The sequence below is a fragment of the Magnolia sinica genome, chromosome 1 (genome assembly GCF_029962835.1).
Source record: "Magnolia sinica isolate HGM2019 chromosome 1, MsV1, whole genome shotgun sequence".
In the NCBI taxonomy this organism is placed as follows: Eukaryota; Viridiplantae; Streptophyta; class Magnoliopsida; order Magnoliales; family Magnoliaceae; genus Magnolia; species Magnolia sinica.
Window position 1 is genome coordinate 130,729,413 of NC_080573.1, and position 22,643 is coordinate 130,752,055.

Here is a 22,643-nt window from a genome sequence, read left to right on the forward strand (position 1 = left end):
CACTTGGGTCCTGGAATGATCTAACTGATCAGGTACCATCACCATGGATGCCAATCCGGGTTGGAAATAACTTTTCTGGACCGGTGTTTCTAAGTCAAATCTGAATCGATAATGATCTCTAATACAAGTGATTTTTTCTTCCCCACAATGGGGAGGTTCAAGTGCTGAGGCAGAAGAGGCCAGCCTCTGGTCTGGATTATCAAGTGCATGAACGGACTGGATCTCAGTAGGGAAGGACTCGTCAATGCAGAATGCAGACACAAATGAGAACTATATTGCCTGCCACACTTGAGCATTTCCTCAAAACCTTCGAAAATTCACACACACACACAAAAAGGCCATACAACCTCCAAAATAAAGAAAGGAATGATCACCTGAGAATGGGCCCCACACCCACGCACCACCTCTTATCCTACTTGCCTGATGTCTCTGCCTGACCACAGACAAGCCAAATGATGGGCCCCACTCGTCAAAGGACTCGAGCACCAATATGATGCAGTGGCACATGTCATCAAAAAATTCCTCAAATTAAGAAAACATTTATGATCTGAAATTCTTCCCTTCTATTCATTTGGAAATGGAAAAGTGTGAGCATCTTTTCTTTAACCCCATTTGCCTCAGAGCCCCAACATTTTCGCCAGAACCACACAGTGCATGAAGCTAAACCACAGCCCGTGTTTTTATCCATAGCCAAATAAGCAAAAGAGTAAACCACGTGCATCTAAAACGACATGCATAGGCTTATTCAGAACAAGTCATTCATCCCTTACTACCAAATTTACAGATTGTAGCTGTCTGAGAAACAAAACCACTACCAGAACCAAAACACTTACATACGAACTTCAACTCGCCCCATACCATGCGGCCAGCAGACTTCAGATTCACAGAATAGGACCTGGAAACTCTGTTAACAGAAGAAGGGTTAGCACAGAAGATGAAAATAACCATGATTGATTTCCACGGTCTGTCGATGAGTGGGTCCGACAATCCCATGGCTCACGCGATTTTGAGGCCCATTTGCGTTTGAGGTGCAGATTCCTTGAATCAACCTCACCTAGTTGTCGCATCTAACAGTTTTGGTTGTAGGAGATCTTCGTTACATTTTTGGATCTATACCCGATGCTGAGAAGTGAATGTTTGCCATAAGGAATCAAGCTGCCAGCCCAGGGACGAGACAACTTGACTCTCTTCATGGATTCTGACGGCCTCTTCTGTACTCAATATAGGTCCATCTACAAGTTATGGATGCTGGGCCTCTTGAGAAATCCAGTCTCCATCTTGATGGTTGCAAGAAAAAGGAATGGGCTTCATGAAACGCAATCCAGAAAAGCTTTCCAAGCAACGGATTTCTTCCCATACTGTGTTTAAGCATAATACATGTATAGGCTGTTTGCAGCCGCACAGGCAATTGAATTTTCAGACGGGTGCCATGCTAGGTGGAGCAACTTTGTCGTGAAATCATAGGCATTTCCATTGGCGTCAGCACCTGGGTTTTCAGTTCCTGTAGTAGATGCATACACCCCAAGTGACACGAGTTACAAGGGAAAACCACATAAAATGAAATTTCTAATCAATTGGGATTTATGTGCTTGGAGCATTAGGCAGGGAAAAAATAATAATCATAACTGCCCACAACACATAACTGCAGGTTTACATGTGAAAAAATCAACACTAACCTCGTCTTACAACACGGGTTAGAGTGCTCAGAGATCTTGATGGCCTTGAAGGGGTCTGGACTTGTCTCCTGAAAATGGTTTACCACCATGATGCAAGAAAAGGATAAATGGTTAATATGGTCACTGAATGGTCTGAATTGGGCATCACACGCACACAATATATGCATGTGTGTGTGTGTGTGTGTGTGGATGTATGTATGTATGTATATAAATATTATACCTCATAGGGTTTTTACTGGCCTCCAAAGTCGTAGCCTCATTGCTTCCCGGAATGCATCCAAAGACGCGGAACAGATTGCTGAGATCACGAAACAATCTTAGCATTCACCGATATTGAAGTTAAAGAGTATCACTGTTTTGAATTTTCAAAACAGGAATTGCATACCTGTAAGAACCAGTTGCCACCCGGAGTCCATCTCCACTCAGACAGCACTCAAACTTGTCGAAGATGGAATCGTTTTCATATAAATCACAGAGCTGAATAATGTCGCAGTGATTATCATAATCAGCATTTAGAAACCAATCATCCCTAATCTGGGTGCAGAACAAATTTATAGAAAGAGATTTCACCTTAGGCCTTAAATACTCGTGAACCTGGAATGTTGCTACAGGACCAGAATCCATATTTATGTCCCATAACTGTCAAAACACGTGAACCAGATGCTTGTAAGAAAGAAGACATTGATTAAGATACAACATTCAATCTTCTAACATCTTTCAGCATCACAGAACATGTAAGGCTATCAATATAATCTTACACAAAACATGTAATGTGTGTGTAATCACACAAAAAAAAAGAAAAAGAAGTCAATATTATATTCATATAAGAGTATCCCTATGATATCCAGACCCAGAGAAGGGTGCAGTGAAAATGATGGGGTAAAAAAGAGAGGAGAAGAAAAGAAGAAGAAGAAGAAGAAGACAACGGTGCGGTGAACTGAGGATTGCAGAACAATAGAAATTCGGAAGACATCAAAGCAACTATTCTTCAGATTGATAGCAGAGTCTGAACCATGGAAGACATCAAGCATGTGCTAATTTTTTTTTTAGCAATCACAGCAAAATTTATTAGGAGGAAAAACCTCATAAAGTGATGAAGAAGACCAAGAGGACACGTACAATGCAACAAAGAACTGGAATGTATGACCAGCGGCAAGCATGTGCTTTATTGAGGGTAATTCACTTCAAATCACATTTCTTCCTCTGGTACTGTGTTACATTGAGGGTAATTCACTTCGAATCAAATTTCAGGTATTATCAGGACTCACATTTGCATGGAGGTTACAGCAAGTTTTATAAGAGATTTCATTTGTTGTGAGGTTCAACTGATATCTTACACTTGGAGAAAAACAAACAGAAGTTCAGAGGTTTTTGGCTATAAGGATATGACATCCTAAGTTGTCTCCATATGCCCAATATGTTTGGACCTTGGTTCCTCTAGTAAGTCTTCTACAAGTATTTGTTCATTAAGAGAATGTTTATCCTTTAGTATAGAGCCATTTTTATTGTTCTGTTCACAGGGGATTTCAGGTTCTGGGAACCATCCATCTCCGAAGTGCACCAGAATAAAACATTATACCTTTCCTCTTTTTTCCTTCTTTTTTTTTTTTTTTGTTGAACTGTAAGGAATGTACAACACCAAAGCAACACATCATGCACTTCCAGTTTCAAGATCCAAAACCTTCCAAATTATTTCCAAGTAAACCTGGTATTAGTTTATTTCAATAATTTACCTTTTCTATTATCTTTATCAGAACTAAAGCTTTACCGGGAACAAAGAGAAGGACAACTAACAATCTGAATGATGCCTGACCTACAAAAAATGCCAAAGCACGCCCTCCATGGAAAGGGAATCCTCCTGTATTAGCCACTTGAAAATAATGGAAGAAGCAATCTGAAGATGCTTGCAAATGTCTCATCTCCTCAATCCAATATTTGATCTCCATGGCAAGCTCCCAATACTACTTGGCCATCTAACAATATCAGTCTTGTCAACCACGAAGAGAAATGAAAAGTGAGGTGAAATTTTCCTTCACACATGGCAAAGGGCCAAAAACCTTCAACGAATCTGTGTCAACAATCCCTAAAGACCCAAAGGGAAACTCATCTCATCATACCTGTACCTAACATAATGCCACCCAGATTTCCAGAGGGGGGGTGTTCATATCACCAAATGACCATATTTGCATTCCTACCTCTGATAATTTTGACCCACCCACTTTCATACCATTCCTTCCCCCTCTAGTGAACTCCTTTCAAGCCAGGTTCCACAAGATGATTGCTCTCTCAATCTCTCTCGTTTGGAAAGTTCTGCAGTTTACTCCTGGATGGACCAAAGAACAGAAAGCAAACAACCGGTAGAGACATTATCTCTGTTAGTTGATAATTGGATCTATATAACAAATCTAACTTCCACTGATCCATTTGGTGATTCCACTAATCTTAACAAGATGAGATGAAATTAGAAGAACTGCCAATGGTACTGGAGAAAGTAACAGTTTCTAGATCCAATCATCATAGTGAAGATAAGTGCTCTGGTTGAAGCTGAGTCCATAAGTCGAGACCTTTTGGTCTCGGAATCACAGAACCAGTTACTGCAATCCTCAGAAGCAATTTACAGATTAAAAACAAAAAGAAAAAGTAGACATCTTCAAATTCTAACATGCTTCTATATAATACATTATTTCAGAAATAACATGACCACACAAATCTCCAAATAGAACTGAGTATCCAATAAAAATTTCATCACTAGAGCAAACATCACATACAAATATTGCCTGGCATGTTTCAGTGCGACTGAGAAGAAAATATCACCAGTGTAATATTTTCAGTTCAAAAGTAAATTACTTGCATTGCACAGATCTAGTAAAAATGCTTAGGACTTTTAGTGCACAATGTGTGCACATGATCTTTTCCAACATTAATGATCGATATTAAAAACTCGTACGGCAATATGAACCTTAAGAGTCATGTAGTCGCGACTAAGGATGTGCCTCCCATCCTTCCCAAACTTAATATCCGATATTGACGCAATAATCTCTGTAAAAAAGGACCTCGAACCAGGTGCCTCCTGCTCCTCAAACCTGGATGTGAGAGAACAACACTCGCTAATGCTTCCCAAACATACAAAAGTAAGACTCGAAGAAATAACTTACTAAATCTGAACTAGATAATATATCTGTTACCATACACAATTCCTAAGACAACATATCCTCCCGGTGTTGCAAAAGGATATGATGAAATGATATGAAAAAAGTAAAACCAGCTGACCACTTACAATTTTGAATGATTATCACATAATGCAGACTGCCGCAAATCAATAAGCCGAATTGAGCCCTTCGAGCTACTATATGCTAACGTATTACAATGAGTAGGGTGGAATTCAGCAGATGTTATCACCTCTGCAAGTAGACGAAGACATGTAAGAGAGGCATTTTATTTCATCAAATAGACATATCAAGAACCTGTAGCAAGCATGCCTCTTTTAAATCAAAAGCCCATAAAGGAAGAAGGCTAGGGTTATTTTAGATTGCTAGAAATTGGAAACATCTAAGAGCACAGAAAAGAAAGGACTAAGTGAAGGAGCATGCAATAAAAATTACAGAAGCTAACTAATGATCATGTATCAAATGGAGAGGTACAAGGGCCATAGAACATAAGCCACCACTTATCCAACTAAAAAAAAGGATCACTCATGAAACATCCTACACTTTGAACTCATAAATTGAAATAAAACAACAAAAATTATGGGTGATTCAAAAGAGGAATGTGAGGCATCAACCGCATTAGCTCCAAAACGCCATTTGCAGATAACATCATCTTTACATCCATCTGGTTCTAGAAAACTTGGGCACCTGTGGGGCTGCCAACACTCACAGATTAACTGGATCTTTGGTACCTGAGATACCTGACACAATTTATTTTTATTTTTTTTCGAAGGTTATACCTGACGCAATTTAAATGGAGGCTAGATCCTAAAATTGAACCCCCATTTAAAAATCAGGTTGCATTCATGTCCCCATTTGAAAAATCAGGGTGGGTGAAGTACCCTTTTGAATATTGGTGTATATGTGTGTGTGTGTGTGTGGGAAACGATTCGATGGGAATGGGGTGTATGTGTGAATAAAGAAATGGGTTGGATCGTGTATGGTAACAAGAAAGCCCAAAGGCTGTTCCCGTCCCTGCCAGGAGAGATGCCAACACTCTCCGTTCAAAGAACACATAATGGGAAATGATTCAAAGGTAATGTTACCACCATAATTATGGTGGTAACAGCTGAAAATGAGCCCCGCTTGACGTATGCATGACATGACCGTCCATCAAATGTATCTCCTTGTTATTGGCCAGAGGTCTAAAAATCAGGCTGATCCAAAACTCAGGTGGGCCCCACCAGCAAGAAGAGTTGAGTGGGGACGTTACCATTGATTTGCGTTGGGACCCACCTGAGTTTCAAAATGGCCTAATCTTGTACGTGTCCAATCATCCATTTGGGATGCATCAGATGAATGGATTAGATGGCGAATACATAGCAAGGTGGGCCCCACATGCAATTTAGAGTGGGCATCCCCTCCCACTTGTTCCACGTGGTGTCAATTGTGTTTTGCATCAGACTAATTTTTGGGTTTAGGGCCAAAAGTGGGAAGGTATATCTGATGGATGGGTCAAGTGTCATGCACACATCACATGGGGCCCATTTTCAGTTTTTACCACCATAATTATGGCAGTAACGTTACCATTGAATCATTTCCCTATATATGTACATATTCAATCATCATCATCATCATCATCTAAGCCTTATCCCAATTAATTGGGGTTAGTTACATGAATCATGTTCCGCCATTCCACTCTGTGAAGGGCCAACCCTTCATTTAGATCATAGATCATCAAGTCTTTTCTTATTACCTGCACTCATATCCTTTTGGACATTCCTCTTATCCTTTTAGAGCCTTCAACTTCTACCAACTCACTCCTAACTAGCACGGTTGTTTGTCTCCATTGCACATGACCAAACCATCTAAGTTTAGTTTACCTCATCTTATTACTTATTGGTACTACTCCTAAGCAGTGTTCGAAATATCAGTATCGCGTTACGTATCGCACCCTTGGGATATGGATACGTATCGGTTATAGCATGAGATGTATCAGTTGTATCGCATAATGTATCGTTGTTATTGGAAACATGGGGAAACATTGGAAATTGGTCGATTTTTTCAATGAAATTTCAATAATTGTTAAAAAAAGACATCAATACACACTTACAAATCAAAACATTACAAAAAACAAGTGCACATAATAAGTTTTCTTTGTATGGGATCCTAATCTATGAGTTGTCTAACTGAATTGATGCAAGTAAATTAAAAGTCTACTCATATAATTTATAAATGTAAGAAGACATGTGGAAACACAAGCAATACATTCGAAAGTAAAAGAAGAATCACTAGATTAGGTTACATGCATGTTTGATTTTGATTGTTTTTCAATTTTCCGCAACTCGGTCATTCTCCTCCAATTCTCGAAATTGAAGCTCTCAATCCATGATTTTTCATATGAAACATTAAAAATCATGGATTTGTAACAATTTGACATTGATTTAACATGATTTATAGAAAAAATGGATCGAAAAAAAAAGCTCACCAGATCGAACATAGGGGATATATCCCACTACTTAGTGCGTTTCATATCACACGGGTGGGATATAAGATATATCGTGGGATTTATTGGTCGATATCGTCAATATTTAAAACACTGCTCCTAAGTTCCCTCGGAAGCATTCATTTCTAATTTGATCTTTCTTCATCTTGCCGCTAATCCATCTCAACATCCTCATTTCAGCTACAGTCATCCTATGAATTTGTTTCTTCAACCGCCCAACATTCTCTCCCATAAAGCATGGCTCGTCTTATAGCTATCCTGTTAAATCTCCCTTTCAGTTTTGAGTTTTACACAATGATCACATAAAATTCTTCCACCCAGCTTGAATTCTATGGGCAACGTCGTTGTCAATCCCTCCATGCACATGAATTATTGACCCAAGGTATTGAAAATTGTCATTCTTGGGAACTTCTTGGCCAGCAATCACAACCAATTCCTCGTTTTCACTCCTATAATTAAAATTGTACTCAATATACTATGTCTTAGTCCGACTAATTTTAAATCCTTTAGATTCTAAATTATTCCTCTATAAATCTAGCTTTGTGTTTACACCCTCCCCGGTCTTTTCAATAAAAAAAACTATGTCATATGCAAACAACATACACCATAGGATCTCTTCTTGCAAATGTCTCGTTAACTTATCCATAACCAATGCGAAAAGGTATGGGCTCAATGCTTACCCAATAATAGGGAACTCACTTGTCTCTCCATTAGTGGTCCTCACATTTGTTACCACTCCCTCATAAATATCTTTAGTAATGCCAATATATCCTCTTGAGACTCCTTTCCTTCCTAACACCCAACATATTAACTCTCTAAGGTCATCTGTTTTCTCTAAGTTAATAAAAATCATGTGGAGATCCTTCCTCTCCCTATATTTCTTCATTAATGATGAAGTAGGAAAATGGCTTTAGTGGTAGACCTCCAAGCATGAAACCAAACTGATTTTCTGATACATTCGTCTCATGCCTTACTCTTTGTTCAATTACTCTCTCCAAAAGTTTCATAGCATGGCTCATGAGTTTAATCCCATGATAGTTAGGGCAGCTCTATGTCTCTACTTTGTTCTTATAAATAGGTACCATATTACCTTTCCTCCATTCGTTAGGCATGTTCTTCAATCCTACAATCTTCTTGAACAACTTTGTCGACCAAAATAACCAAGTATCTCCCATGCACTTCCAAATCTCTATTGGTATACCATTTGGTCCAAGGGTCTTTCCTGTTTTCATCTTTCTCAAAGCTTCTTTCACTTCAAATATCCTAATCCTACAAGAGTATTTATGGTAACAAATGTTTTTTGAGTTTATGGTTCCTTCTATCCTAATGCTCCCAACGGGGTTGTCATTTAACAAGTTCTGACAATAGCTTTTCCACCTTTTATTGATCTTATTGTCTTTTACTAGTACCCTCTGGTTATCGCTCTTAATGCATCTAACATGATCTAGGTCCCTACCCTTCCTCTCCCATTTTTGCAAGTTTGAAGACATCTTTCTCACCCTCTCTTGTCCTCAATCTATTGTAAAGATCATCATAAACCTTACGTTTAGCCTCACTTACTACCTTCTCAGCAGTAATTTTGGCATTTCTGAATTGTACAAAATTTTCATCATTTCTCGTCCCTTGCTAGGCTTTCAAACATGAACATTTCTCATAAATAGTTTTTTGTGCATCGTCATTCCACCACCAAATCTCCTTATCTGGTTAGTTTTTCCCTCTAGATACTTCTAAAACATCTTTTGCCACTTTCCTAATGCAGTCAGCCATCTCATTTCACATAACATTTAGTTCTTCCACGACATTCCACTTTCCTCCTTCCAACAACATATTTTAAAATAGCATTGTTTTCTCTCCTTTTAAATTTCACCACATAGTTTCTGGACACCTATTAATTTCACTCCCTTTCTTCCATCTCTTAATGTAAACATCCATAACCGTTATCCTAAATCGCACAATCAGACCCTCTCCTAGTCTATCCTTACAATCCTTACATGTGTTTGTATTCAATCAGTACCTTAAAACTTAGACCAGAATAGGTGATTTGACCAAAACTAGGTGCTTAAATAAAAAGAAGGAAATAAAGAAAAATCCAATGTCACGTGTAAAGCCTCACAGGAACCTCAATGTCCAAATTTAATCACTGTTTGACAAGGAAGCAAATGGGTGGTCAGACCAGAACAGGACACTATAAAAATAAGATGTCATGGGTAAAGTTAGCGCAGATTGCAGAACCTCAAGGCCTGGACTCAATCTGTGTTTTAAAACCCAGTTGAAATGGGTGATCAGACCAGAACTGGCCACTTAAAAAAAAATTGACATCGTGTATAAGATCAGACCAAAACCTCTGACTAAAACCAGACACTTCTGAAGAAAAAAAATCACCCTTCCCCCCCTTCCCTCTTTGTGCTAAGCATGTAGGCGGCTACATGTTCCTTGTTGTATTATATATTTTCCATTTTCTAAATGCAATCCTCACATAAGAAACAAGTGATAAAATGAACAGGTTATCATGTTCTCTCAAATCTGGCAAGACAGTTTCTGCTCTTCTATCCATGAATTGATGTACATAAAGCAGAAATTACCAGAGGGTGAATTTTGGACTAGAGATATGCATTTTAAGCATCCACTCACATCACATCTAGAGCTGGGCAATCTTGACCCGATCCGGTGGATCCGACCAGATCCGACCCGATCCGACGGCTTAGATCGGCGCGGATCGAGTAGGTCAGGCTAGATCTGAAAGATTTTCGGGTCAAGTTCGGATCCATGCCTACCCGGACCGATCCGATCCGATTGGATCCGATTCGATCCGACCTGGCCCGATCCGGATGTATGTGTTTCGTTCATTCCGTTCATCCATTTTTAAATCTCAGGTGGACCACACCACATGAAAACAATAACGGTTGGAAATCCACCATTAAAATCCTCCTAAGGCCTACTATACTATTTATTTGACATCCAATCTGTTGATTAGGTCATACAGTCCCAAATGAAGAGAAAAAACAAAGATCAGATTGATCCAAAACTTTTAAGGCCCTCAAAATGTTTTTAATAGTTGACTCTCATTCAACACTGTTTCTTGTAATGTGGTCCACTTAAGATTTGGATATATCTCATTTTTAGACTCATACTGTAAAATGATCCGTAAAAATATATGGACGGCATGGATGAAACACATACGTCATGGTAGGGCCCACATACCACAGACCATGTCACGGGGAGTAGCCAGTCCGTTTCCCTCTCCATGATGTCTATCCGACATCCACACTACAGCTGCTACAGGTAGCATAGGTACGTGTCGTGCGAAGACAAGTATTAACGCTCCTCGATCTCTGAGTTGTACGAACGGTTCAAAGGATATCAAAGGTACATGGCCCATAGTGATGTATTTATTATATCTACACCGTTTATATATTTTTAGATATCATTACAGGGCATTATCAAAAAAATAAATAATATCCAAAGATTATCTGGACCACACCACAAATAGTAGTAGAGAATGATTTTCACTGTTAAACAATTCGTATGGTCCCCACGATAGTTAGATCTGTCTTATTTTTCATCTCAAGCCTTAAGACGAGCTCGCCAACTGGATGGACGGTTTGGATATAACACATACCCCATTATCAAACGCACGGAATTTACATACAGCAAGTCACGTGCTTCCGTGAGAAGGACGGCACTGCACTTTCATGCAGTGCACGTCAATACTGGTGAAAGCACCGACATAGTTTTTTAAGAGTCATGTGGGGCCCACCTTGATGTATATGTTTTATCTAAATCGTTCATCCATTTTGACATAACATTTTAGCCCTTGAGCATAAAAATGCAGTATATTGAAGGTTGAAGTGGACCACACCACATGAAACCGTTGAATTAAGTTCAAACAATCCGAATCGTACCCAACCCGATCCGACTCGTTTTTTCTGACCGAGTCGGACTCGGTTCAGGTCAGGCCAACCATGCATCAGATCGGTCCGAGTCAGGTGACCCAGACTCGATCCCGGATCGGATCGAGTTTGGATCAGGCCACAGAGATTTCGAATCAGATCGAGTTATACCCAATCCGATCCAATCCGGACCGATGCCCGGCTCTAATCACATCAGTTTTGGATGACAAATGAGTTTGTTAGCAAATGCTATGATATCAGCTTCATTAGCAAGTTGTGAGACTCACAAGGAATTTCAGAACCGCCAATCTTGAAACCTTGCATGTACACAATTAACCATTGAAAAGCAATATCTCATTAAAAATAAAAATTTTAAAAAAAAAAGAGAGAGAGAAAGAAAAAGAAGCAAACAAATAGAACATTGCAATGATAAATATCAGGGACAAGATCAATGATGTTTGTGATAAATAAGAACACTGTGAATTCATACCAGTTAGATCCTCCATGTTTGAAGGCTTCACATCAACAATGTTGAAACTCTGGTTGCTTATTTCCAAGTTCCAAAGATTTATTCGAAGATCATCTGCTGATATGAAAGTCTCCCCATCACTGTAAATAAAAACAAGTAAAGACAGTATATTGTGCAGTTCATGAGTAGTGAAGACGTGAGAATCATAGGCCAAACGACTTAAGCAGATAATTAGACCGCCTATAAAAGATTATCACTAGGTTTTTTTTGTTTTTTTTTTTTTTAATGAATGGATAAATTTTATTAAGCCAAAGAGAAGAAGAATACAACAACACCATGAAGGCAGGCCAAAGCAGCAGCAAAAAACCACCACTAAAGATTATCATTAGCTCTTTTGTTTTGCAAATAATATCATGTTATTTCTGCATTGATCGGTGGAATAGAATCTTGCCTTAGGATTAATCAAGAAAATAGAAACAAAAATCTAATAGCAACTGAAATCCTGAAACAATTAAGTGGGGGTTGGTTCTGTGCATTCATAGGATTAGCTTAGATTGGGATTCGCAAACAATTTTAAGGATTGATCTCGCCTGGCCAACCGCCCCCACCCCCCACCCCCCGCAACGCTCACTTGGATGTGTAGAAACCTTCACTTAAGACGGGTGTTCACAAATAGGGAATGAGTCCATGGTTCGGATGCCCCAGTATTGTGGATAGGGGCTCCCATTGTTCTGTGCATTCATAGGATTAGCTTAGATTGGGATTTGCAAGCGATTTAAAGGATTGATCTCACCTCACCAACCCCTTCATAGGATTAGCTTAGATTGGGATTCGCAAGCAATTTAAAGGATTGATCTCACCTCACCAACCCCCCCCCCGGCTTGTGGATAGGGGCTCCCATTGTACAACAATTTCCACACAATTGAATATTTAGGATTCAATCCCAAAAGCCAGAATGTTGTTATTCATGCAAGCAATCCACAAAAATTGGCCTTCCCAAAAAAATCCACAAAAATTGATCTCTACTCTGCATCCCTACAACAACCCTACTCCAGCAAATGCAGCCCAAAGGTACATGGTCCCAATTTTGGGAGGGAGCATGTTCACACTGACCCCCTTAGTATATGGCCAGGATCTCACACACATGCGCGACAGCACACCTCTCCAATATATTCTTATGTGGTACACTTCTTCAAAAAATGGTCATGACTTCCAGTTAGCTGTCATCCAAACATAAAACGATTAGTGTCCACAGAACACTAAATTTGGGCATCCAAACACAAAAGCTCAACATCCATCGAACCCCTTATCCAAGATCTCAAGATCCACGGATATAGAGTTCCCAAACAACAGCACATCCAAACAAAATCAACGAGTCCCAAAACAATGTACTTCACCATCCAATACTTGCAAGTCCCCCTACCCTAATCTTCCCTTCTTCCCTCAAAATTCGCTGGAAATAGTTTTTTTTTTTTTTTTTTTTTTTTTTTTTTGAGAAAAACAACTGAGAATTTATTAAGAACCAAAAAAGGGAGAAACCCTACAAGACGTGATGAAACTGGCTGACGACAACTGGGGACTAAGAAGGAACAAAAAGAATCAGAAACAAGCAAACTCCTCGCAAGATTAGACGAAGAGTTCAACCAGAAGGCAAGAGACCAAAGCAAACGAATTGTGCGCCAGACAATCCCAGAAACCACTGACCAAATTATTTGCCTAGCTGAGGCTAACCAGGCTGAAAACCATTACTCCACTCCGAGCAAAAATCTGGAACCTTGCAGACCTTACAGTTAGGAGAAAGGAGGGCCCACTCAATAATGCTCACTTTGATTTCATCAAAATCTGCCCAGTGAGGAGTGTTCATCATTGAAAATGGTGGTTATTGCTTTCCTCCAAAGTTCCCAGGAAATGGCCAATGGAAGCAGGGGCCACAGAACCTTGCTTTTCCACTTGACAGACCCAACTGATGCATTCCAAAAAGAGCACATCCCCCAAAGTCCACTCAATGCCAATCATTAAAAAAAAAAAAAAAAAAAACTGGCTCCATAAAAACAAAAGCCACCCGACAGTGGAGAAATATATTATGGACAGACTCTTCCACAGCTTTGCACAGTGGTCGACCATTTATTTCTTATCATTAACTACCACCCATGCGAAAACCACCACTCTTGGAGGGGCTTCCAATTGCCACACCAAAACCAGAAGGAGAGAATCAAACTTGTTCTCTTTTGGAACATAGGACTTGCCAAATAATTCCTCAAAGAATTCCATTTCATCTTCTTGAGTCCTCATTAGGTTTCAAGACTTTGCATTGAGAGCACCCAATAAGATGAAAGTGTCTTCAATTCCTTCTTCTTTCAGGTTCCTTCTAAATGCAATGTTCCAAGCCAATCTGCCCCCCTCATTTTATATTTTTCAAGTTTTGAACTTCACTTCGCCAAATGGATTTCCCTCCTATCACACAAAAGTCACTAAAGGAAGTCTCTTTGGATTTTTATTTTTATTTTTTGAATTTTTTGTTTCATCTTTTGAGGCCACAGAAGCTGGGATCTGGAAAAAAAAAAGAAAAAAAGGTATAGACAGGCAATTTGGTCATATACACTTTGATGAGGGTGACCCAACCGACCCCTAGGGATCAGTATCCTCTCTTCCATGATGCCAGCCTTCTCTTAATTTCTCAACCAATGGTCAACAGACATATTAGCTGCCAGAGGAAGGCCCAGAGAATCTATGAGGACCAAATCCTACACCCAAGTGAAGCATCCAACCAGTGAAGGTTTCTCCTTCACCTTAAATCCTACACTATACCCAAGTTATCAGTCAAACCCGGCACCACCTCATAGCACCAAAGCACTCTTTAGATTGCAACTTGTCAAAGGGGGCCCTACATAACACCAACATATTGCCGGCAAATTGAAGAAGGGATATTGATGACCTCTTATGTAGGCCCAATAACATGTGCTAAATTTTGGGCTGTTTGTTGCTAGTTTTGGGGGCCAAATGTTAGAGACTACCATTTACTATTATTGGAACATAAGGGGCTGATTTTAAAGATGTGATTGTTGTTTCTTTGAAGATTTTAGGGATTATTTGGTAGATTTGTTTTTACTGTTTTTAAGCCATTACAATACGGCCAAATCTTTGTAGATGAGTTGCTGTTATCTTTTGTGGATTAGATTAATTTGAGCAACCTAATAGTGGGGAGATCTTAATTAAAGATCCATAGGGATTTTAAGCATGCCTTTTATGGGTTATAAAAAGACAGTCTGGGAGGTAAGACCTTCCAATTTTCTGAGTTTTTGTGAGTCGTTTTATTGTAAGTGAAGAAGTTTCAATTTCAATGAAGTTGTTTCTCCCTCTTTATTCAAATAATTCTTGTGGGTGTACTCTTCGTCCCTTTTTTTTTGCTTTTGTGATTCAGGTATTAAGATCTCATTGATTTGATAACAGGATTGCATCAACCTTGGAGGTACTACCTGGATTCCTTGGATTACCCATGGGACTCAGCTCTAGAGAAAAGCTTGAGGACTTCTGCCACAATAAAAAACAAGAATGAGGGTAATGGATCACCTACTTGAGACTCCTAGAACTACCAAAGCAGCCAAACATGGCATTGTCAAGGAGAAAGGAGTATGAAGCTGTTGATATGCATTCCAATATCTAGCGGCACCTACTTTGAAGCCCATCCTCTATGGTAGTTATAACAAGAAATCCCCACCAACGTGGTAGTACGCCTTCTCCATGTCCAATTTGCACACAACTAGTTCTTTGGCCACTTCCGAGAATGAATACACTCATTGGCAATCAGTATCCCATCAAAAAGTTCGGGTCCTTCGGGATCACTGATGAAAGCACCTTGATATAGGGATATGATGACTGGGCATCACTAATTTCGCCCGATCAACAAGAGTCTTAACTGGGATTTTGTGTAAGCTGTAGAGGAGGCTAACAAGGCAAAAAAATTTCAGCTCCTCTGATGTAGGACGTGACACCGATACATTCCTAGCATGGTTGGACCAAAAGAAGGTGGACCGTAAATTGATCATAACTTTTTATCCGGGTATCGTTACAGGGCGCATAACCTATCAATCTTTACTGAAATGGGCCATCTGAGGTGAACCGACCCACAAAGTGGGTCGCGTTTGTCTGTTTAGTCAAAAAAACGTGCACTTTCAGTTCAAAAACGAATTTTTGAGGAAAAATTACTATTTTTAGTAATTCTGATTTTTAATTTTTAATTTTTTTTAGAGTTTTAGATTTTCTTCTTTTTTAGAAATAACTTGTAATCATGCTAGGACTCTTCTAGCAAAAGTTTATTTGAAATTTTTATTTTTGGAAATTAGGTTTTAGAAGATTTTTATTAGAATTAGGATTTTTATTAGAGTTAAAATTTTGCTATTTTTGGCAATTACGAATTTTGGTTGTTTTTTTTTTTTTTTCTATATTATTGGTGTAACAAGGACATATGAGACAATTATCAATCAATTTATTTCGAATTTCTAGAAAATTATCTCTATTTTCTATCTTTCCTCGTGGATTCGAGGCACCTCTGTGAGGAGTCCAAGAAGCTCCGTGGATTCGGAGTAGTTATCCCCATGAGGAAGATGGTGCTCGACCTCAACACGTCCTTCCCTGTGTTAGTTTGGTATCCAAACAAGGACTCCCTTCGGACTGATGGCCAATAACAAAGATATGGACCAAAATCCTGTGGACGGTGATCCAGAGATTCATTTTCTTTTGGAAAGAATGAAATTTTTCCACCTGAAGAGTCAGTTGACCATGCAATGGTTGCAATCAACCCTCGACCGTATTGCAGATGCGTTATTCCGACCCAAGCCCAAGGTGATGATCAGCCGCATGTGGTCGCTATACGACATAACCCCAATTTTCGCAAAGCACCACCCGACGATGGTGAATCGCAGGCCACCACTTTGATCATGAGAAAGTCGTTGTATATGCCAAAGGTAGAGATAAATTTACAGCAGCACAACATCTTTCGAACAAGGCACATTGTACACCAAAAGGTCTGTAATGTGATCATCGACATCAAGAGCAATGAGAATCTCATGTCGAAAACAATGGTGGAAAAGCTAGAACTGAAAACAAAAAGGCACCCATCTCCGTACACGATTAGATGGATCAAGGAGGTCAACAAAACAGAAGTAACCGAACAATACACGGCCTCATTTTCATTTGGTAAAAGTTATAAAGATCAAGTACTTTGTGATGTGGTCGACATAGAAGCTTGTCACATGTTACTTGGTCGATCATGGTAATATAATATTATTGTTATGCATAAAGGTCGGGATAACGTATTTATATTTATTAAAGATGGTAGGAAGACTATCTTCGTTCCCATGGGAACGGAGAACCAATCCAAGACTTGTAACATGGAGGGATAGTATCTCATAACTAAACAGGATTTTGTTAAACAATCTGAGGAAACAGGAGATGTAGATGCATTAGTTGAAAGGAAAAATATATAGAGCCGGTGAACATCCCAGAGGATTTGAAACCAGTGTGATGAGGACATCGTGCACACACACGCCTGCACACCACCACCCATACGCACGTACGTACGCAGAAGGACCCCACCATCGATCTGGCTCGATGACGACATCCAGGGAGGGCTTCCTAGCTAGAAGACAAGTTTTGGTTCAGAAAAGTGGGCCCGATAGTTAAGAAAATCCCATCATGGGATCTCATGATCATGGCCCACTCGTCGGATTGATTTCATATTTTAGGTTTTGTTTATTGTTATTAGTTAGAACATTATGAACGCTTTAGATTTCTTTGTTTAGTTTTTATTTTAGTTTACTTCATCACCAAGTAATAGGTTGCGCACATGTTGCGAGTTTTTGGGTATAGGATTTTCCCTATAAATAGGCACCCCTTGTAGTTCTTTTGATTCATTGAAGTTAATAAAAAAATTCCTGCTTTATTTTTCTGTTTTCTTTGTGAGTTGTAAAAGAATTCAAAAGTGGGTACGAAGCCCTCCCTTTTCGAAGGGCTAACTACCGTAGTGCGAAGCCACATTGATCCTGATTCACCCCCATCCTCCATCATCTTTTTTTCCATCTTCCCCCACCATCCTTACTTCGAATTCGTCCTTTGTTGCATCAGATTTCTTCATTATAGCAGGTTTCCAGATTTCGGCTCGCAGGCGAGCTGAAACTTCAGCGGAGCACCACGCACAAACCGTACATCGGATTGAGCTGAGATTTGAGGGTTTTGAAGACCACCCCTGGCTGACCAGGGCCAAGGTGACCTTTTTCTGAATAATGGGCCCCACACACGTGCGGCCGGGATCACACGCACGTCCATCTGGCCATTGTTGCTATCCACACGCGGGATCGTCCTTTGGCTCAAGTTTTTATCCTCTTTTATCCTCTCATAGCCGTTTTTCATGAATCCTAGCCCTAGATTACGTTTTCCCTAAGTTATTTACCAATTTTCTTACCCTAGGGTTCCCTGAATTGGAATTTCTGAATCCTTTGGATTAGGGACTGATTACTATGCATGCGTGGATGATTATTTCTTATCTTTGAGTATTGTTTGGTTCATAATTTTTATTGATCTAGCCCTATCATGTGTAGGCCTAGACCCACACAGATTCCCCTTAATTGAATGTTTGGACTTTCATGTGGGATATGGAATTTGTGTAATTGTTTCTGAACTAACGTGATCTTAAGCCTAAAATCTCGCATATCATATTTAATTTTCATGTCCTGCATCACAGTGTTGCAAGAGTTTAGGACGATTGTGCTCGATGAACTCCCTAATAAATTACCTCACATACGAGATATACAAAACCACAATAATCTTGTCTCAGGGGCAAGTCTGACTAATTGTCTATATTATCAGAAAGAATGTGAGATCTTGCAAGTACAAGTGAAGGCACAAGTGAAGGAACTGATACATAATAGTCAGTCAATGAGAGCATAAGTACGTGTATTGTATTAGCTCAATAGCCTAATGCGAAGTAGAAGAAAAAAAGCTAATAACATCGGTGCCATAATTTGTTTGAGTATCAAGTGCGAAGTCATTTGGATAACTCGAGGATGAGTTTTTTCCAGGTGGAGGGGTCTGATGTAGGACATGACACCGATACATTCCTAGCATGGTTGGACCAAAAGGTGGACCGTAAATTGATCATAACTTTTGATCCGGGTATCGTTACGAGGTGCATAACCCATCGATCTTCACTGAAATAGGCATTCCGAGGTGAACCGACCAACAATGTAGGTCGTGTCTGTCTGTTTAGTCAGAAAACGCGCACTTTCAGCTCAAAAACGAATTTTTGAGAAAAATTTACTATTTTTAATAATTCCGATTTTTCAATATTTTTTATTTTTTGAGTTTTAGATTTTCTTCTTTTTTAGAAATAACTTGTAATCATGCTAGGACTCTTCTAGCAAAAGTTTATTTGAAATTTTTATTTTCAGAAATTAGGTTTTAGAAGAGTTTTATTATAATTAGGATTTTTTATTAGAGTTAGAATTTTGCTATTTTTGGTAATTACGAATTTTGGCCTTTTTTTCTATATTAATGGTGTAACAAGAACACATTGGACAATTATCAATCAATTTATTTCGAATTTCTAAAAAATTATCTTTATTTTCTTTCCTCGTGGATTCGAGGCATATCTGTGAGGAGTCTAGAGAAGCTCCGTGGATTCGGAGTAGTTAACCCCCTGAGGAAGACGGTGCTTGACCTCAACGCGTCCCTCACTGCGTCATCCTCTGTCCAAACATCTTTCTTCATAATGAAACAAATGAAAGAAGCATTAACGCTTTGGTTAAGGTGAGCTCTCTCATGAAATTCGGTGAAAACAACCATGATATCACCTATGATTATGTCCCAATACTTTTGGACAAAACCGATGGAGAAACCAACATGACCAGGTCTGTCACCATCAACATCAAAAAATCACTCTTCTAGCTTCCTCCTCTTCGAAGGGATTTTCTAGGATTGAAATTGCCCCCTTTGATAGAGCAAGAGAAGGACAAACCCTCGAGCTTATGTTTGGATATTCTCTACTTAGTGTACAACCTCTCAAAGAATTACAACACTCTTTCCTTAATAATATTCTTGCCTTAAAGATTCTACCCTCCACCATCATCTTGCTTGTTGTGTTTCTTCTTCTTCTAGAATTGGCAATAGTGAAAGTACACTGTGATACAGTCCCCTTCTCAGAGCCTGAAGGACCCCAACCCTTGCCTCCAGGCGATCTAATCCTGATTTAGGAGGAAATTCCCTTCCTTTCCGAGTTGGATCCTTTCTTGCTTGTCAACCTTTGAGTTAGCACCAATTGGCCTATCCTGAAACGCCGCACCATTCATCCGATTGATAGTGGTAATGGCCTCTTCTCTATTGTCATATCTAAAAGAGGCAAAGCCCCTAATGTTCCTAAAAGTTCTGTCTAAGGTAAAGTTGCATGAAGTGTGAAGCGAAGCAACAACAAGTTTGGGTGTGGGAGCAGGGAAGCATCACTTTCAAAATGTAAACAAGTATAGATAGGTAGGAAGCAGTGGACTCAGTAAACCAACCCAATCCCTAAGCAATACACCCTTCTTTTGACACTGAGCAATATGCCTTCAACTAACACAGAGAGAGTGACGACATTGTTATCTGGACCAGTTGGAATCTACACGTCACCCAATGAAACTGACCAACGGTAAGCATCCAATACATCCCCACGATCTGCGGTTTCAACAAGGTGACGATATATCTTGTGCACAAGCAATCGGGAATCTGATTGTTAACAATATATGCTGACAGATGGGAAGGCATCCAGCATGATGAAGTTGTCAACAATCTCAACAGTCAAACACGATGGCACCTCAGAGCTAAGACAGGACGCTGGAGAATGCTAATGTTGGCGAAAGCTCAGCATCAGAGAAAGCTAAACACCAAAGAGCTTTTAATGAGCGAAAAAGAGTGGTTTCAGCTCGAAATAAGGTCCAAAATTCGTAAGGCGCAATATCTAACCGCTCAAAATAAGATCCAACGATCCACATTGCCAAAACCAACATCCAACCATTCAAATTATGATTACTCAATATCAAACCACTCAAAATAAGATCCAACAATCCACATTGCCAACACCAACATCCAACCATTCAAAGTATGATTACTCAATATCAAACCACTCAAAATAAGATCCAACAATCCACATTGCCAACACCAACATCCAACCATTCAAAGCATGATTACTTAATCACCCAAAAAAAAAAAAAAACCCCTCTCCAAGTAAGATTCAATAACCCAACTTGCTCAAGATGACATCTTATGGCACAAAAAGATGATCGAGCGGCCAAGACGACGATTACACGACAAGCATCAACAAGCAATGGATAGTCCATGACAGATCAATAAAAGAGAATGAGAATCAACCAAGGGCTCCACAATGTGCCATGACCTTTTCTTTGCTTCATTCCACCATCATACACCGATTCAAAGTTCAGCACTCTAGGTGCAAGAGAGATTCTGCGTATCAGCAATCTATGCATCTCCCCTCTACCAAACCTACTTCGTAATCCACTTAGTTGCTGGAATCACCTGAATAAGGGTCTGCTTTAGGCTATGCTGCACACTCCTAGGAATGCTGATAGTGAAACTGGGAAAGGGAAAGCTGGGACAGGCGAAGATGCTATTGGCAGTACTTCACCCGAAAATTCAACTGTAATCTCTTCTTTATCCTGCTTGCAACTTTTAATTCACCCCAAAATTCACTTTTTCTTTGCTTGCAACTTTTAAATTACCTAATTTATCCCACTTCAAGAGAACCCTACCACCCTACATTCCCCGAGTTTAATCCACAATCCCCAATGTACATTTTTTCCTCTTATTGGAAGAATCAGCCTAAATTAGTATGATGTAACTGCTCTTCAAGGTTATTAAAATCATTCCGATTAGTTCTAATTCTAGGAGAAACATCCATCTCATTCTCGAAAAAGAGGAGTGGAATGACAGCGGAATCTCCTTCACAGTCGAGTGGGAGATATCACTCAAGATATTCATATTCGACACGAGTGAGAACATGATATCACACCAGATTCTATTCTTGGAAAAATAAAATAAAAAAATCTCGATTTGCTCAGTAGCAAGGAGGATCAAGGGATGTAAGAAGAGTAAGTCTTTCTTTCTCATAGGTCGGGAGGAGTTTTGAGGGAAAGAGAGCTTCCGAGGTCGAGCTCGTCGTCAGAAAGTGCGGGAGACGGCATACATCAATGAAAATCCTCCCAGTGAAAGATAACAACTCCTCCACTTAGAGAGAACTTTCTCTATTCTCTCGATAACCCTATCCCATATGTGAGTAGCAGGTTTCCCCACGCACAACGGCAATCCCAGGTAAGATGATGGCAGGGACCCTGCCCTACAACCGAATATTGAAGCAAAAAGAGAAACATCGTCTTTAGAAAGATGAATGCCCAGAATATCGCTTTTTCCTTAATTAACCTTCAAGCTAGAAATTACCTCGAAACAAACAATGATCTTACATAAATTGTCCACCTTAATTGGGTCAGTGTCGTAGAAAATGATGGTATTGTCTGCAAATTGAAGGTGGGAGATGTAAGCTGCCAGATTGGAGACTCTAAACTCGCTTATGAGACTGGTATGTTGCCCTCTCGATAACATCTGACTAAAAGCTTCCACCACTATCAAAAATATGAAGGGGGAGAGGGGATCAACCTAGCGAAGACCCATAGAGGGTTTGAAGAAACCTTTTGGGGATCCGTTCACAAGCACTGAGCACGCCACCAGGCGAATGCATATATGAATCCAACCTCTCCACTTGTTATCACAGCCCATCCTTTTCAACAAATAATCAATAAAATCCCACTCAATGTGGTTGTAAGCTTTATCGATGTCTAACTTACAAATGATGCCCAGACGTTTTTCTTTAAATCTAGAGTGAAGACATTCTGAAATAATATTGTCTATAACACCACA

At 39.6% G+C, this 22,643-nt stretch overlaps 1 protein-coding gene and 1 pseudogene across 1 annotated transcript in view; both read right to left on the reverse strand.

Annotated features, from left to right (window-relative positions):
- Positions 1-655: 655 nt before the first annotated feature.
- The window catches only part of LOC131217210 (serine/threonine protein phosphatase 2A 55 kDa regulatory subunit B beta isoform-like), a 30,408-nt gene continuing 8,420 nt past the window's right edge, over positions 656-22,643 (reverse strand). Inside the window, exons 7-14 of the mRNA XM_058212061.1 lie at positions 11,709-11,827; positions 4,954-5,077; positions 4,636-4,759; positions 2,247-2,315; positions 2,062-2,153; positions 1,897-1,974; positions 1,677-1,744; positions 656-1,501 (exon numbers count right to left, since the gene is read on the reverse strand). Of these exons, the coding sequence (XP_058068044.1) occupies positions 1,365-1,501; positions 1,677-1,744; positions 1,897-1,974; positions 2,062-2,153; positions 2,247-2,315; positions 4,636-4,759; positions 4,954-5,077; positions 11,709-11,827 (811 nt within the window). The 3' untranslated portion in view covers positions 656-1,364. The remainder of the gene's footprint in view (positions 1,502-1,676; positions 1,745-1,896; positions 1,975-2,061; positions 2,154-2,246; positions 2,316-4,635; positions 4,760-4,953; positions 5,078-11,708; positions 11,828-22,643) is intronic.
- Positions 5,799-5,897, reverse strand: LOC131223617 (U6atac minor spliceosomal RNA; annotated as a pseudogene).